This window comes from Neovison vison, chromosome 7 (genome assembly GCF_020171115.1).
Source record: "Neovison vison isolate M4711 chromosome 7, ASM_NN_V1, whole genome shotgun sequence".
NCBI classification, from domain to species: domain Eukaryota; kingdom Metazoa; phylum Chordata; class Mammalia; order Carnivora; family Mustelidae; genus Neogale; species Neogale vison.
In genome coordinates, this window is record NC_058097.1 from 1596554 (window position 1) to 1612258 (window position 15705).

General features: G+C 60.8%; 1 protein-coding gene across 1 annotated transcript in view; it reads left to right on the top strand.

Annotated features, from left to right (window-relative positions):
* The first annotated feature begins 10653 nt into the window (after positions 1 to 10653).
* Positions 10654 to 15705, top strand: part of SLC7A5 (solute carrier family 7 member 5) — a 31023-nt gene continuing 25971 nt past the window's right edge. Inside the window, exon 1 of the mRNA XM_044255584.1 lies at positions 10654 to 11264. Coding sequence (XP_044111519.1) covers positions 10721 to 11264 — 544 coding nt within the window. The 5' untranslated portion in view covers positions 10654 to 10720. The remainder of the gene's footprint in view (positions 11265 to 15705) is intronic.

The following is a 15705-nucleotide window of genomic DNA, read 5'->3' on the forward strand; positions in this document are numbered from 1 at the left end:
CACGGGGCCCTCCGGGGCGCCCACCGAGCCCGCAGACACACCTCCGGCCCGGCAAGCGTGGCTGTGCTGCTGATGGGTGGGGGCCGGGCTGTTCGCCTCGTGCAGGGCAGGGGAGGGCGGCTCCGTCGCTGCAGGACAGCGGGGGAGGATCGTGTAAAGCCTGGTTCAGGCCAGAAATATCCCTGTCTTCTGGGGAAACGTCACGAGCCGGAACCTAGAGTAAGGGCGGGCTTGCGCACGGGGAGAGCGTCCGGCAGTGGCCACACAGGTTGCCCCAAACTCAGCGGCTTCCAACAAAGTGTGTTTGTTGCCTTACCGTCTGGAGGGCACAGGAAGGTTCGGGTCTCCAGGAACAACAGTCAAGGTGGGGGCAGGCTGGTTCCCACTGGAGGCTCCTGGCGCTTTCCCGGCTTCCCCCACGGCTGGAGGCACCCCTGTCCCTTGGCTCATGGCCCCTCCTAAGACCACCTTCCAAGCATGTCACTGCCACCAGCCTCTGCCTCCATCACCACACCGTCCCCCTGACTTGAACCCTTCGCCTCCCTCTCATGAGGGTCTTGTGGTTCCCCTGGGCCCACCGTCACTGTCCAGGCCCCTCACCTCCAGATCCTTAATCCCATGGTCACAGTCCCTCTGTCACGTGAGGTCACATGTCCACAGGCCCTGGGGATTCAGACAAGGACGCCCTGGGCCATTACTCAGCCATCCGCGCTGCGTGCACAAAACCACACTGACACTGGTCTCCTTGGGTGGTAGAGAGGGGATGGATTGGGAAAGGTGCCCGGGAAACACAGGGGTGGAGGGAGGGATGTTGAGAATGTCCCAGACTACACCATCCTCCAGCCCTTTCTGGGATGGTGGAATGTTCCAGAACTGTGCTGTCCTCCAGCCCTCTCGGGGTTGGTGGGATGTTCCAGAATTGTGTTGTCCTTTACGGCAGCACTTGGACACAGAGGGCCATTGAGCACTTAAAATGTGTTACGTGCAACTGAGGAACAGAATTGTGACTGTACGTAATTTTAGTTACTTGAGTTCAGTGCCGCCCATGACCAGCCGGTGGCCGCCGTCTTGGGCAGCGCAGCTTTCTAACGGGATCTGAGGTATATTACTTGGCTGCCCACTTGAGAGCTGAGGCTTCTGAGGCCCCGCAGACAGGACCTGCAGCCACCTGGGATGTCAACTCCAGCCTCCGGGGGCCTCACAAAGTCCCTGCCAGCAGGTGACCAGTGGCTCCCAGGGGAGGTGGCTCTGTGTACTGGTCACGTCATTTGATTGCAACAGAAATGGCAGAAAATAAACTTGTTCTGACTCTCACGAGGGCTGAGTTTGGGGGTGATGTCAGATGGGAGAGCATTGGCCTGAAGCTGCCAAAATAGGTATCGAAGAAGGAACCCACCGAAGTGGACGTGTTTCTGTTCCACTTCTAAGCAGATGTACCTGTCACTTCACCCGTAATTATAGAGGAGTTTACTGACCAGCAGAGCCGCTACCAGCAGCTGGCACAACTCGGGGACCCTCCCCGCCCAGACCCTGGGCTGCTTTCCTGGTCAGCAATCCTCACCCCCACTGAGTGTCCAACCGCGCGGGCCCAGCCCTCGCCCCCAAAGTCTGCGGCTCCCTTGCTCTGCGGAACGGTGTTTGAGAAAGCTCCCCACGTGCCCGGCTGCGGTGGCGGGGACAAGACCACGGCTTAGCTCCTAGCCCTTGTCACCAGCTCCGTGGAACTTCTGGGAAACAGCCTCCAGGTTTTAATGGGGAAGCTGAGGCGCGCTTGAGAGATGGTGACTTCTGAGGAGGCGGAGGGAGTGCCACTCGCTGATGGGAGGCGGCCCACGGAGGCCCAGGCTGCTCGGCTCTTGCCTTTTCTGGTGTCACTTAAAGACAAGGAAAAGGGCCGTCCCCCACCCAGAAGCTCAAGCCCGGAGCTGTTCTGTTTAGGAAAAACCTCACGTTGTGATACACTCCAGTCACGCCTCAACGGACGCTTCCAGCCTAAAAGGCACCTGCTCCGACCTCCCATGCGCTCCGAGAACCCCGCTTGCAGATCACGCAGGCCCGCGGGTGACTGGAGAACGCGGTCTCTGCGCTGTCCCTCTCCATGGGGACTTGAGGGGCAGAGAAAGGCCCAGGTGTGCAGAGGAGGAAGAGGGGGCTGCAGAGCCCGGGCTTGGTTCCACCCGCCCCGCAGTAACGTCGTGTCCCCACCAGAAACCCGCAGCGGGTAGGAGAGAACTTTCCTCCCCGGTTCTCTCGCTGATGTAAGCCTTGCCTCCGAGTGTGCAGACGGACGCCTTTGTCTCCTGGTAGGTGTTCTCTTTTGTCAGTTATTTTTAAAAGCCGGCATGAACCCTGGGACGCTGAGACTCTCCCAGGACCCACGCCGAGCCTGGATGCGTTGCCCTGAAACCACAAACACCCCCAGAGGAAAGACGTGGCTCTCAGCCCTCAAAGCAACGGTACAAAAAACAAACACAGATGCTCCCCCTCCCTGTTCCAAGTGGCGGCCAGACGCAGAGGTCAAGGTCCGCAGTTTGCGGGACGGACTCTCAGGGCGGCACATTGTGGCCGAGGTCCGTATTGTGGAAACTCTGGCCCAGACTTGAAAGCGCAAAGGCCCCTCCCTGTGCTTTTATGTTATTTTCTCATTTTGTAAAATACAAACGGGTAAGAAGTGCTGGTTCCTGGCGAACGGCCAGCTCTCGCTCCCTCCCCTCCCCGTCCTGACCCGAGACCCGAGAGGCTCGCTCCTGCTGGGAGCCCCACGCTGCCCCTGCGGACAGAAGCCACTGTGAGCTCTAACTCCCATGGCCCCTGCCCACCTCCTTCCTGCTCCCTTCCCCCCAAGTCTGCACCAGCCCGGAGTCTGGACCCTTCCACTCCGCATCTCCCCAGCCTGGACGTCCGGCTCTCCTACCCACTGCCCTCTGCTCCTCCCTGTCTCCGGAGAAACACCGGGGATACAAGGTCCCCCGAGCCTTCGCCGGCCCCCGTCCTGGGGTTCCCGTCCTGGGCGCTTGGCCTCCTGCCAAGAGGTGCCCACCGGCTCCAACTCAGTGAACGGCACCTCCGCCCCCAGGGCCAAGGCCAGCCTTGGGAGCCCCTCGGAGCTCCTGCCCCTCACTCTCCACTTTCCAAACAGCCGTGGATCCTGTTGGTGGCGGGTCTAGCCGTCACGGGTTCTAGTTCCATTCATCGTGCTCCGTGGTCCGTGGCTGCAGCACCTCCGGCCAGAATCGCGCCGGTAGCTTCTCGATGCCACCCCTTCTTTCCAGCTCCCCCGGCTCTCGCCTTATTCACTCTCCTAACACATCTGTACCCCAAGCTCCCTGCTGGGTCGACCTGTGAGCGTGGAGTCCTCTGTGCTGGCACTGCCCCCACAGCTGTTTGAGCGAGTCCTCCTCTTCCTCCTCCTCTCCGCAGCCCTCCAGCCCTGCGCTTAGATGGCGCACTCATCCTGTCCCTGATCCGCAGCTCGTTTCCCTGCGACGGCGGGATCCTCATCTACCTGCTGACTTGCAGCCCAGAGAAAATGCTCATCTGGGGAAGCTGAGTGAGGAGCGCCGATCCGTGATGCGCAGGTGCTGCCTGCCGTCTCCAAGTCAGCTGTCCGTGCCCTTGCCTCAAGGCCTTGGGTCGTGCTGTTCCCTCTCCTGGGAATGCCCTTCCCGTCCTGGCTCTGCTCATAAACTTCCATCGTGCAAGGCTTGGCCCAAGTGCTTCCTCTGCAGTGATTCTTTCCTGGGCTCCTCCCTGGAGAACTGTCCCTCTCCTCCGTGCTACCGCGTGTCCTACCGATGCGTGTGACAGCAAGAGAGGGAGAGCGTGAAGCAGCATGGAACAGTATGGAGAAGATGTGGAACAGCATGCAACAGACACAGAGCAGCATGGAACAGCAGAACAAGTACAGAGCGCCGTGGAGCAGCTAGGAGCAGCATGGAACAGACTTGGAGCAGACATGGAACAGCATGAACAGCATGGAACAGACATGGAACAGCATGAGGCAGACATGGAACAGCATAACCAGCTTGGAGCACGATGGAGCAGCTGGGAGCAGCACAGAAAGCATGAAGCAGCCTTGGTGTTCGGCCCTCACCATAGAAAGCGTTGTGTAGGGTGGGGAACAATATCCTCCCGGAGATTTCTGAAGTGTGGAACTGAAGTCTCACGTCCCAAAATCTACCTTTCTGCTCTGAGTCCTGTACCTGGCTTGATGCGTGTGGCCTCTGACCAGCGGCCACTATGCCCAAAACACAGAGGAAGAACGGAGGGCCCTAAGTGAGCGGCTCTGAGAACCGGGACCGCCGAGAGCATGGGTCTCTCAGACTCCGCCGAGTTAAGAGAGCTACTCACAAGGTGCGCACCTCAGGCCGGGCCCTGCTTAGTGCCTGGCTGGAGGCTGCAGGATGAGTTCTGCCGACAACCCAGGCCAAGGTGGGAGCACGTTCAGAATGAGAGTCGGCTCGCCCGTGCCTCGACCGACACGCAGGCTCTGCTCTCACGTCTGCCCAAGCAGGGAGATGCCTGGCCCCAAGTCCATGGAAGCGTTAGTGTGGATGTCAACAGGAAAAAAGCTCTCCTGTTTCCGCCGTACTTAAGATACGTTCGCCAACTGTTGCATTGAAGATTAAGGCTGTGTATTTTTTCAATGCCAAGATTATACTCCATCAGAATTTCCTGTGTCAGTTTGGGAACTTTTTTTTTTCATAGTAGCATTGAAATAGGGAAACTATTTTAAAGTGAAATCTTCTGATCCTTTTACTAAATTCTGGAAATTCAGAGGGGGTCGCCCTACAGGTGTTCCAGGTCCCTGAACACATAAACACAAATCAAAGGTACGGACATCAAACAGCACGCACAGAGCTCAGGCTGTACATCCATACCGCGGTTCCGTAATGAAACACACAGCTTCTCTGCAATCCACGTCCCACGGGCATTTCTCAAACACCTCCCGCCGGTGCGTACCAGTTAGCGCGCAAGACAGTGGGCCTACGTCCGTGAACAGGACAGCAAAGCCCACGGGGCCCAGCCCCGGGCAGGGCGTGTGTCGGCGGGAAGGCGGTGCAGAGACAGGGCATGTGATAAGCAAGGGTGGAATAATGCTAGAGGTGACCAGGGCTCCGTGTCACTCCTGTTCCAGACGCAGGCCCCGTGGCAAAGCAGGCCGGCGGCGCTGGCCGAAAGCATTGGACGCTGGAGACATCTGCATGTGGTTTCTGCCCCCCTGGCTGCAGGAGCCAGAGAACGTGGGGGGGTCAAGGATAAGGTCAGGGCGCTGACGCGTGGCTCAGAGGATGGGGTTTGCTCCCCTGGCTTGGAGGTCAGGGCAGAGGTCAGGGAGAAGGTGGAGGGACCCTGTCCCGCGGGCAGCTCCGACGGTTCCCACATGGCCTCCAGGTGTGTGAGCTACACTTTTGATTGGCCTTTTGCTTTCTCCACACCCCACTCACTTCTAGAACCTCAAAAGGGCTGAGTGCAGTGACACAGATGCACGTGTGGACCACGCTCCTGCGTGGAGAGGGTAGAAACGTCTGGTAGAAACGCTGCCCCAGGGGTCTCGGGGAGCTGGGATGGTGGTGGTCCCAGAGGGCAGAGTCATCGTGAGGCTGCCTGGGTCCTCCTAGCTTCCCAGGTGTGGGGAGCAGAAGCAGTCGGGACCTTCTGGCCACTGTCTGTGTCCACCCGGGATGGGAGTAGCAATGGGAACGGGACGGTCTCCCGACCACTTCCTTCTCGTGGGCCTGAGCTGGCCGCCGGAGGCAGGCTGACCGCGGGGAGCTACCTCCTTCCCTCCTGCACTCCATGAGCAAGGCAAATTCTGGGTGTGAGATGGCCTGGAGGTGGCTTGTCTGAGGAGGGGGGGAGACCCTGGAAGCTCACATCCGTGTGTGCAGGTCCCCGACGTGGGCGCTGCCCGGTGCAGCAGGGCCTCGGTCCGTCTGTCCCTCCTTCCACCGGAAGACGATTCTGCGGGACGTGCTCTCCCATCTGCTGGAGCTGTGGCCCCGTCGGCTCAGACGTGTCCACAGGGAAGGCCAGGCCCCCCTCGGAGCCAGGGCACAGGGACCCGCGGGTGCTCAGCCAGACGGGGACCCCGGGAGCGTCAGGCGGGCAGGTTAGGCTGGCTCTTACTGCCCCGCTGACAGGCAGGCACGACTGGCCAGGTCCAGAAGGGGCCCCCCCTTTCTATAATATCTCAGGGTCGGCTTAGGGCTGCGACAGAGAACGACAGACAGGGCTCTCCACACCCGGAGTCTGTCCTGCTGCGGAGCCCAGAGGGTTAAGCCTCTGCCTTCCGCTCAGGTCATGATCCCAGGGGCCCTCTGCTCGGCAGGGAGCCTGCTTCCCCCTCTCTCTGTCTGCCTCTCTGCCTACTTGTGATCTGTCAAATAAATAAATAAAATCTTTGAAAAAAAAAACCACACACATTTCTAGGAGAAGAAAGGATGCTTTCTTTATGAAAAGGACACAGATATTTCTCATAAAACTGAGAAGCGGCAGACGGGGCAGCCAGATGACGTGAGGGGGCAAGTTTCCACATCAGCGAGGGATTTTCGGGTCAGCTCTTTCCTGGGAAAAACAAGGAGTTCTAAAGCAGAGTGAGGATCTGATGGGCCTGTAAAGGCCCAGGGCCTTGGCGGAGCAGCAGGCAAAGTCACAGGGCCAAGCCAACAGAGGGTCACGTCCTCCCTACCCCTTCAGTGCTCTGCCCTAATGCAGGTTACCCCGTGGGGGCGGGTGGCTGCCGTGCTGCGTCCTGGCTTTCCGTGACCTGCTGTGTGTGGCTTGTCTCAGTTCTACCCCCACAAACCCTACTAGTGCCCTTGTTTGACCCGTGCAGACGCTGGGACACACCTGCTGCATCTTCCTTTCCAAGTGAGGCCACTGGCCGGGCTATGAGCATTGAACCAAGTGTTGTCTGGGGCAGCTCGAAGCAGGGGCACCCAGGAGTATCCCAGAGTAGTCAGGAAGCCTTTTAAACCCTGGAGACAAAACCCTGGAGACACAGGCGACGTCGCTTTCCTTTCAACCCTCCGTGATGGGAGGACTTTGAAGAGATTGAGAACGGGGGCACCTGTGGCTCAGGTGTGTGTTAAAGCCTCTGCCTTCGGCTCAGGTCAAGACTTCGGGGTTCTGGGATCGAGCCCCACATCGGGCTCTCTGCTCAGCAGGGAGCCTGCTTCCCCCTCTCTGCCTGCTTGTGATCTCTGTCTGCCAAATAAATAAATCAATCTTTCAAGAAGAGAGAGAGAGATTGAGAACCTCGAAGAAGTGTACGCTCGCTGTGGAAAGTTTAGAAACAACAGGGAAATAGAAGAAAATGTAGGTAACATGCACGCTCGTGCGCATACCAGGAGAAAGCTGCTGTCACCAAATGGGGGTTTAAGCCTCAGATTTGCCATTTATAGACACGATCACCACTGCTGGTGATCACTACTGATGAAGTTCTGTGACGACACTGCGCCCGTCTGTAGTGGGAACCATGATCCCCACTTAGAGCCCGGGAAACCCAGGCCCAGAGAGCGGCCGGATTTGCCCCATTCCTTGAGCTGGTGGCCCCGCGGATGGGGAACTCAGCAGTGAGTGCAGGGGCCCGTGTGGGAGCCCAAGGATGACGCTGCTGCCATGAAATCTCCCTTTCGTGTCCCCCCAAGTTTATGGAGATAGGTGCCCCCCTAATGATTTGACCTTTGTATATGCTGCAGGCGACCCCAGAGCGAGTCTGCCCATCACCGCACATAGTTACTGGTCTTGTGAACTCAGGTCCCCGCCGACCACGCCATCACCAGCACCAACACCTCCCAGCTGGAGTCTTCTGGCTCCTTTTGCCCCTTCCCCTGCCCCTCCCCACTTCCCATTTCCTGCACCCCGCAACTTGCCACCAGGAACCTGAACCTCAGGGCCACTCTGGAGATGACAGGGCGGCGCTCAGAAAGAAGGCACGGATGCCTAGTGGCTACGACATTAGCCCAATGTCTGGCCCATCTCCCAGCAGCTGGGGCGGGGTGGGGGCTTGCGATAGGCTCTCTTCTCCCCAGATTGGCCCCAGGGCCTCCGGGATCCCCAACAGGAGAGAGAGAGAGGCTGCTGCCTAAAAGGGAGTCATAATTTCCAAGACTCACAACAGGAGCGGCTCTGCTGTCCCGGAAGCTCGGTGTCAGCTTCCCTCCAGGGCGGTTCCGCTTCTTGGAAGCCAGTCCTCCCTGTTCCAAGAGGCCCTGGGAAATGTTCCTCCCCAGAAGAGGCACTGGCTTCGAGGCCTGGTTACACTCCCTACCTGAGGAAGAGCAACAGCTCTTCCTCCAAAACGGCATGTCTCCCAGATCTCAGAAAAATAGAAGGGGAGACCCAGCTCAGCCAGAGCACGCCAGGACTCCGCCCCTTGCAGCTTTGGAATGTTACACCCCGTCCTCATCTTCCATACACCAAGGCTAGATTATGCCAGGGGAGGATTCTTTCACACCCTGATGTCCGAGGGTTCCACAGTGTGCCACCGGCGGACACGGCCGCATTTACCAAAGCAGGTCTGTCCGCTGTTTGGTGTCTTTCCAATACTGGCCATCAGGTTCCAAAGCCATAACAAACGGCCACGGAGCCAAAACACAGCTCGGTCCTTACTTCCGAAGAGAAATTCCCAGAAGCGGGATGACCAGGGAGAGCGCATAAGGCTTGAAGCTACTGGTGGAAACTCCCGAGAACTTTCCTCTGCAGAAATATGTTCAAGAGATCCTTCTCTCCAGCTCGGGAGAAGAAAGGGCACGGCTTTTAATAAATGAGCAACTAGCGCGGGTTGGCCCTCAACAGACCGCTCGCTGTTGGGTCATGTGTGGGAGAAATGGGTCCTTAAGGACACTGCCGGTAGATGGCACTCTTGGCTAAGATTTTAGAGTCTGATTTCAGGGGTCAGAGGTTTTCAGACCATTCAACAAGCCACGGGGAGCTCTGAGACACAAACTTGTCCGGAGCAGATTGGCAGGAAGAAATCGAGGGCATTATCCTACGGAAACCAATCGTAGCAGTGGGCCCCTGGGGTCCCGGGGTGCTGGCACGCAGCTCATGAAGGTCTCCTGCATCTTTTCCGGAGCCCCGCACCCAAGCCCCGTGCCTCCCCCATTAATTCTCACGCCGGGAAAGCTGCAGTAGACTGGTCTGTTTCCTCCGGACCAACATTCCAGGTCCCGGCAGCGCTGGTCGGCTTATCACCGCTGCCGCTTTACAGCTCCCTGTGTGGTTATCGATCGGCTCTCTTGTCGGAGGACACCCTCCAGGTCAGGTGCCCGGAGTTCAGGGCAGTGCTGACTCCGAGGACACACCCTTGCAGGTGTCTGCCGTGTGAACACAGGTGAGGTGCTTGGGGCCTTGCCTTCCAGCACGGCCACGTGCTTGCCTTCCTTGAGAAACTGTCACCCATCCCAAGACGGTCGCCTTTGCCACCATGGGGGACTGGGACAGAGGGTGAACGTCCGTCTAGAGGTGAATACCCCGCAGGAAGAAGGGTGGCAGAGGGGCTCGGGGTCCTCAGCAGGACAGCCCCAGCCCACTCACCTGTCAGACAAGTTACAGAACCCGGCCCAGCCTGTTTCTCAGGTACAAGACGGCTCTGGTCACAATGTGCACGAGGGGCCTCCGCTCAGCGCCCGGGGGCTCCCATGGGCTGGGGAAGTCTGCTGGGCCATCGGCAGCCGGGCCCTCCCGCCCTGGAAGGACAGCTGAAGGGCAAGAGCGGCGAGATTGTTTTTTGTTTCCCGTAGGCCACGTCAGACAACATCTTGCTCGTTAGCAATTGTGTGGTGACCCTTTGGCTGCCAGGATTTCATTTGGTTCCAACACTGCTGACATTCAGCTGCGGCTGGGGGTCCGCCGGGGGGCCTGGGGTGGAAGGCCCAGAGTGATGCGCCTTGTCCCCCAGGGTGGGACTCGGCTCTTTCCCCGTGCCCGTGTCAGCGTCATGAGTGAGAGCTCTGGATCCTTTCCGGCTTCCAGGCCCAGGGTGACTGGTGACTGGGAGACCTTGCACCCATTTTCATCTCCGTAACCTAAAGATCAAAGGGCCTGCACCCTACAGCCTGCTGGACTTGGGGGCAGGGTCCTCAGGGGGTCCTTCCAGGAGTCCCCGTCGGTCAGTCTCCGTGAGCTCACGCAGCTCTCTAGCTCCCTACCTCCAGAGCTGTGCCCCGGAACGCTGCTCTCCGGCAGGGAGAGTCCCCTTAGGAGAAAATGGCGATTGGCCCAGAAAGGGACTCGGCCCGTGACGCAGTACCCCAGCGGCCGCCTGGACCCCCAGCTTCCCCCGGAGGGCGGGTTCCGAACGTCCTCGTACGACGGCCCCGGTCCGCAGCAGGAGCAGACCCGGTCGGGGTGGAGGCGAGAGGGGCGGGGACATCAGCTCGGCCCCGCGCGCCCCACCGGGCCTGAGCGCCCCCGCACGGCGCGCCCCCTCCGAGCCGCAGGCGCCCGGGCTCCCGGCCCGGGTCGCGGAGCCCGGCCGCCGCACGAGCAGGTGCGCGCCGGCGCCGCGGGGGCGGGGCTTGCGTCCTCTCACCGCCGGGCGCCGGCGGGGGGGCGGGGCCGCGTCGGCGGGGCGGGGGCGGGGCCTGAGCCGGCCTATAAAAGCGCCGGCGGGCCTGCGCCCTGACGCAGCGGCCGGCAGCCGCGCTGGGAGCGGGTTCTCGCTGGGCGGCGGCGCGCGCCTCGTGGTCGGCCCGGCCGGAGGCTCGGCGGCATGGCAGGCGCCGGCCCGAAGCGGCGCGCGTCGGCGGCGGCCGCGGCGGCCGAGGAGGAGGAGCGGCAGGCGCGGGAGCGGATGCTGGCGACGCGGCGCGCGGAGGGCGCGGAGGGCGCGGAGGGCGCGGAGGGCGTGACCCTGCAGCGGAGCATCACGCTCTTCAACGGCGTGGCCATCATCGTGGGCACCATCATCGGCTCGGGCATCTTCGTGACGCCCACCGGCGTGCTCAAGGAGGCGGGCTCGCCGGGGCTGGCGCTGGTGGTGTGGGCCGTGTGCGGGGTCTTCTCCATCGTGGGCGCGCTGTGCTACGCCGAGCTGGGCACCACCATCACCAAGTCGGGCGGCGACTACGCCTACATGCTCGAGGTGTACGGCTCGCTGCCCGCCTTCCTCAAGCTCTGGATCGAGCTGCTCATCATCCGGCCGTCCTCGCAGTACATCGTGGCGCTCGTCTTCGCCACCTACCTGCTCAAGCCGCTCTTCCCCACCTGCCCGGTGCCCGAGGAGGCCGCCAAGCTCGTGGCCTGCCTCTGCGTGCGTGAGTACGGCCCGCGGGGGCGGGGGGCGGCGGGGGGCGGCGGGGCCCGCGGGGGGCGGCGGGGCCCGCGGGGGGCGGCGGGGGGCGGCGGGGCCCGCGGGGGGCGGCGGGGGGCGGCGGGGGGCGGCGGGGCCCGCGCAGCCACGTGGGGCGGGGGGAGGGTGGGGGAGCGCGTCCCGCTTCCTCACCTCGTCCCTTCGCGACGCCCTTCCCCTGCCTCGTGCGAGCGTCCGCGCGGGTCCCGTCCGCGCTCCCCGGGGCCGACCGCCCGGCGGACGCTGCGGTTGGAGGAGACACTCCTTCATTCCTGCTCCGGAAACCGGCCGGTCCCGAGCCGACGCTCGTGGGGGCAGCGGTCTCCAAGTAGCCACCGCGGGTCCGGGCTGCGCGTCCACTTTGTGTGGGATGGGGGTGCAGGGTGGGCCTGGGGGTCCGCCGTCGCGCTCAAAGACAGCCCTGCTCGTGTTCCTCGCCTCGGGCATGGTCTGGGTGTGTCGGAGGATGCGGTCCCCGGGGCCCTGGAGTGCTCTGCAAAAACCCGTGTCTTGCGGGATTTCAGGAAAAAATCATTTGTACCAAACATCATGTGGTTTTCTTCTCTTTCTTGGCTGTTGGCGCCTTTTATGCTGCCTCCCCTTGGCCGGCTTCTGGGGAGTCTTGCCGGATGGAAGCCTCCTGCTTTCAGAGCTGCCACCGATGCGAGGGTTTCCTGGATGTTCTTAAGTGCCCAGAGGTCCAGAGCCCGCAGGCTACGGTCGGGGTTGGGGTCCTGGCCACAGGACCGCGGCCACAGGATCTAACTCCTAGTAAGCTTACTGGGAGTAGCTTCTGATGGGCAGTGGCTGCTGGTGCCGTGGGGATTCTGCAATGTGTGGGCCGAGTGTCCAGCCCAGGCCACACTGTGCTGCGGGGCAGGCCCACTTCACGAAGTGCTGAGTCCAGAAGGCAAAACCCAGTGCGGTTCCCCTTGGCTGCCTGACATCGCGCGCTTTCCAGAGAGAGACAGTGAACAGAGCAGCCATGCGGGGGAAGGAACGTTACTTGCCTTTCCGGGGGGCCGTCTCAGGATGTGGATCTCGGCTTTAAAAAAACACAAAAACATTTGTCCCAGTCTACGAGGTCCATCTGCTCTAGGACTGGAAGACCTGTGGTTTCTGGTGGGGCTTTGAGATGAGGGTTTTATGGGATGACACATTGGTCCGGAAAGGGAAAGGCCCTCTAAAGGCAGGATAACTTTTTTTGATACGGTTATAATAATCGCGTTCCAATATGATCCAGCGCTTGTGGGCCCGGTCTGTGGTGAAACAGATAATGTCTCTAAGGGCCTGTCCTTTTTCGTCTTTGAAAGAAAGTCCCTGCTTAAACTTCGAGGTTTAAGTAGACAGCAGAGGAACTGTGGTGAATTCAGCGCCGCCCCCCACCTTGTCACCGTGGCCCTGCTGGGCCTGGCCAGGAGTCCTGTCGATGGCGCCCCTGCCCCTGGGGGCTGTGAGTGCGGCTGAGGTTTCATGTCTTCATCAGTCTTTGGGGCTCTTCTTCCCTGAACCGCCTTGGGAGTGTGTCTGGTGTGTTTAGGTGTGGGTGGCCCTCTCTGGCGGAGAGAGGACTTTCAGTCACAGAAAGGGGCTCCCTGTCTGCCAGGATGAGTGCCCGTCTAGAGCCTCACTGTCTGGAAAGAGAGGCTGGTCCAAGCCTCGCAGAACTTGGAGCTGCCTGGCACAGGCGCCTCAAAGTTGAGCAGGGAGAAAGGTCATGGGTGTCCAGGGAGGCCCTTGTAGGGGCCTCTGAGGAGGCAGCGAAAAGCCACAGAGAGTTTCTGAGTGTCCTCCAGGTATCCCACAACGGCTGGATTCTAGAAGTTCTCCCTGAGGAGAGGAGGGGCACTCTGCTCCGCTCTCCGCCTCGACCCCCACCCCCCCGCCCGCAGCAGTGAGGGCCCAGGCTCCGAGGTGCGCCGTGGGAGGGCCCGGTGGCCTGCGCCTTTGGTGCTGTGTTGCAGGCACTTGAGCGAAGTTCTCAGGTTTGCTGGTTGGTCTTTTCAGTGCCCTGGACACAACCCACCACAGTTTCGGCTTCCTAAGAAGTGCTGCTGTGAAACAGGTTGGCTTCGGGGCTCCGTGCGCTCCCGCTGGTAGGATGCGCGGCATAAAGCCCTTCCTTGTAGGTCTTACCGCGCGCACGGGCCCTGTCTAGTGGGGCTCTGGTGTTGCCCAGTGCACTGAGCGGTGAGAGAGACTCACTCTGTCAGTCTTTTCTTTTTCTTTTTCTTAAGATTTTGTTTATTTATTTGACACAGAGAGATCACAGGAGGCAGAGAGGCAGAGAGAGAGAGGGAAGCAGGTTCCCCGCCAAGCAGAGAGCCCGATGTGGGACTGGATCCCAGGACCCTGAGATCATAACCTGAGCCGAAGGCAGAGGCTTAACCCACTGACCCACCCAGGCGCCCCTGCTCTGTCAGTCTTGATGGCCGTGTGGGATCTGGCATGAGACCAGGCTTACCTTCTCCCTAAACAACTTGGTAGCATTTGCTTGGACCGGAGAGATGGGTCATTTTACTTTCGGGCAGAAGCAGCTCAGACTGGAGTTTAGATTCTTGCCAGCCTCAGCTGCTGTGTCGCGGTCTCTCCTACTCCAGACGCAGGTGTCAGGCCAGTGGCTGCAGACTGCTGGACGCCTGCCCTCCTCTGCCCTCTCCCCCACCATTGGGTGTGGGCGCGACTGGAACCACTGGGGCAGCCGTGACTCGGACCCGCCAGGTGCTTGTAGAGCTCATGGTCTGCTGGTGGCTCTGGGTCCCTTTCAGGCCAGGGTCTGGAAGGCACCTCCATCTGGCTTCTTGTGGGAGACAGACGGGGGTTGCCAAGGGTCCCCTACCCCACCATGCCCCTGGATTGGGCAGATCCACGTGGGGCAGGGGTGAGTGTTCCGCTGGGGACCTGTGAGCCAAGATGGTTTCCAGCTGGTGTCAGGGAGAGCCTGAGCTCTGCATGGGAACAGACGTCGTCGGCTTCAGGAAACTCTGCTGAGGCCCCTCTGGGGCAGAGTTTCCACATCCGTGACATGGGGATGGGTCACAGCTCTGCGGGGTGAACGTGGGAACTCGGCCACGGTGTGCGGATCGAGCGCGGCACGTGCGGCTGCCTTTGTTCCCGGCACCTCCCTCTGTCTGCTGCTCACCTTTCGTGTCTTGAGCTGCCCTCGAACTTGTTGTTTTCCAGTCTAGCAAAGAGCGGGAGGGCAAGATAACGGAGAGAAGGCAGGAAGAGCGGTGGGTCAATGCCAAGGTCTCTCTGGCTGGGGTCTGAGCTGAGACGTGCCTGACCCACAAGGAGTTCCTTCCTGCCTTGGGGACAGGAGATCGGAGGTCCCGATGGTGAGGGGCATGGATCGGGGATGAGTTTGGCTGGCCGTGGGTTGGGGCCAGCCGACGTGAGGGTCAGTCAGTTGGGGTGATGATCACAGTGGGAGGGGAGCCCAGGCCCTACCCCCAGTCTTCTTGTTGACCGGCTGTCCTCCATCAGGTCCAGGCGGTGCCCACTCCGGGGGCTGCGGGGTACCCACACAGTGTGTCTGCCACTATACGGCCTGGTCTCGGGCATCTGAACGCCTGCCCACTGCCAGGGCTGGGCCCATCTCTGCCCAGTCGGTGAGTTTGCACGTTGCTCGCCACCCCAGAGTCACAAGCCGTGAGCTAAGTGCAGGTGACGGCCCAGTCATCAGCACAGAAATCTCACTTTCCCAGCCAGACACGAACGTGCTCGGGCCACTGGAGCAAGTCACGCTGGGTCACGGGACTGGAGCTCAGCCCCGTGGGGTCCTTCACAAGAGCGCGTGACTTCGAGGAAGTGCGAGATGCTGGGTGGGCGTTTCTAACCCTTCTCTCTCTGGGTCACGGACCCCTTCGATAATCCGATGGAATGCGCAGGCTCTGCCCAGAAATGGGTTCCAGGCGTATTAACTCGTAAGTGTGCATAATCATGGGGTTCTCACACCCCTGCCCCTCCAAGGGTTGAAAAAATGGATCTGGTGTGTCCTGGCTGCCTCTCGTCACATGTTCTGCCCCAGCCTTTGAGACAAGTGTTGCCATCCTTCTTGTATGGCCAGGGTAACTGAGGCAGTGGTGGGCTGGGAGCCCACTGTGCGTGCTGAACCGCCTTTTGTCATGGTGTGTGGGGACACATGGCCGCGTCTTGGGCGGGAGCGGCGGATGCCAGGGCCCTGGGGTGGTGTCGGTCGCCAGGTCCAGGCATCCAGTCAACCAGGGTAAGGAGACGTGGGGACCTGAGGTTTGTCCCATGGAGTCTTTGGGGTGTGCTTGTACCCTGACGGGGGTGCCTGACCCCACCCCCAACCCCCACCCCCTGCCGCCGTGCACAGCTGGCCAGGGAGACTTTTATCTTTCCTTCCCGTTTCCATCCAGATCTTTCTCTTGCACAGGAGC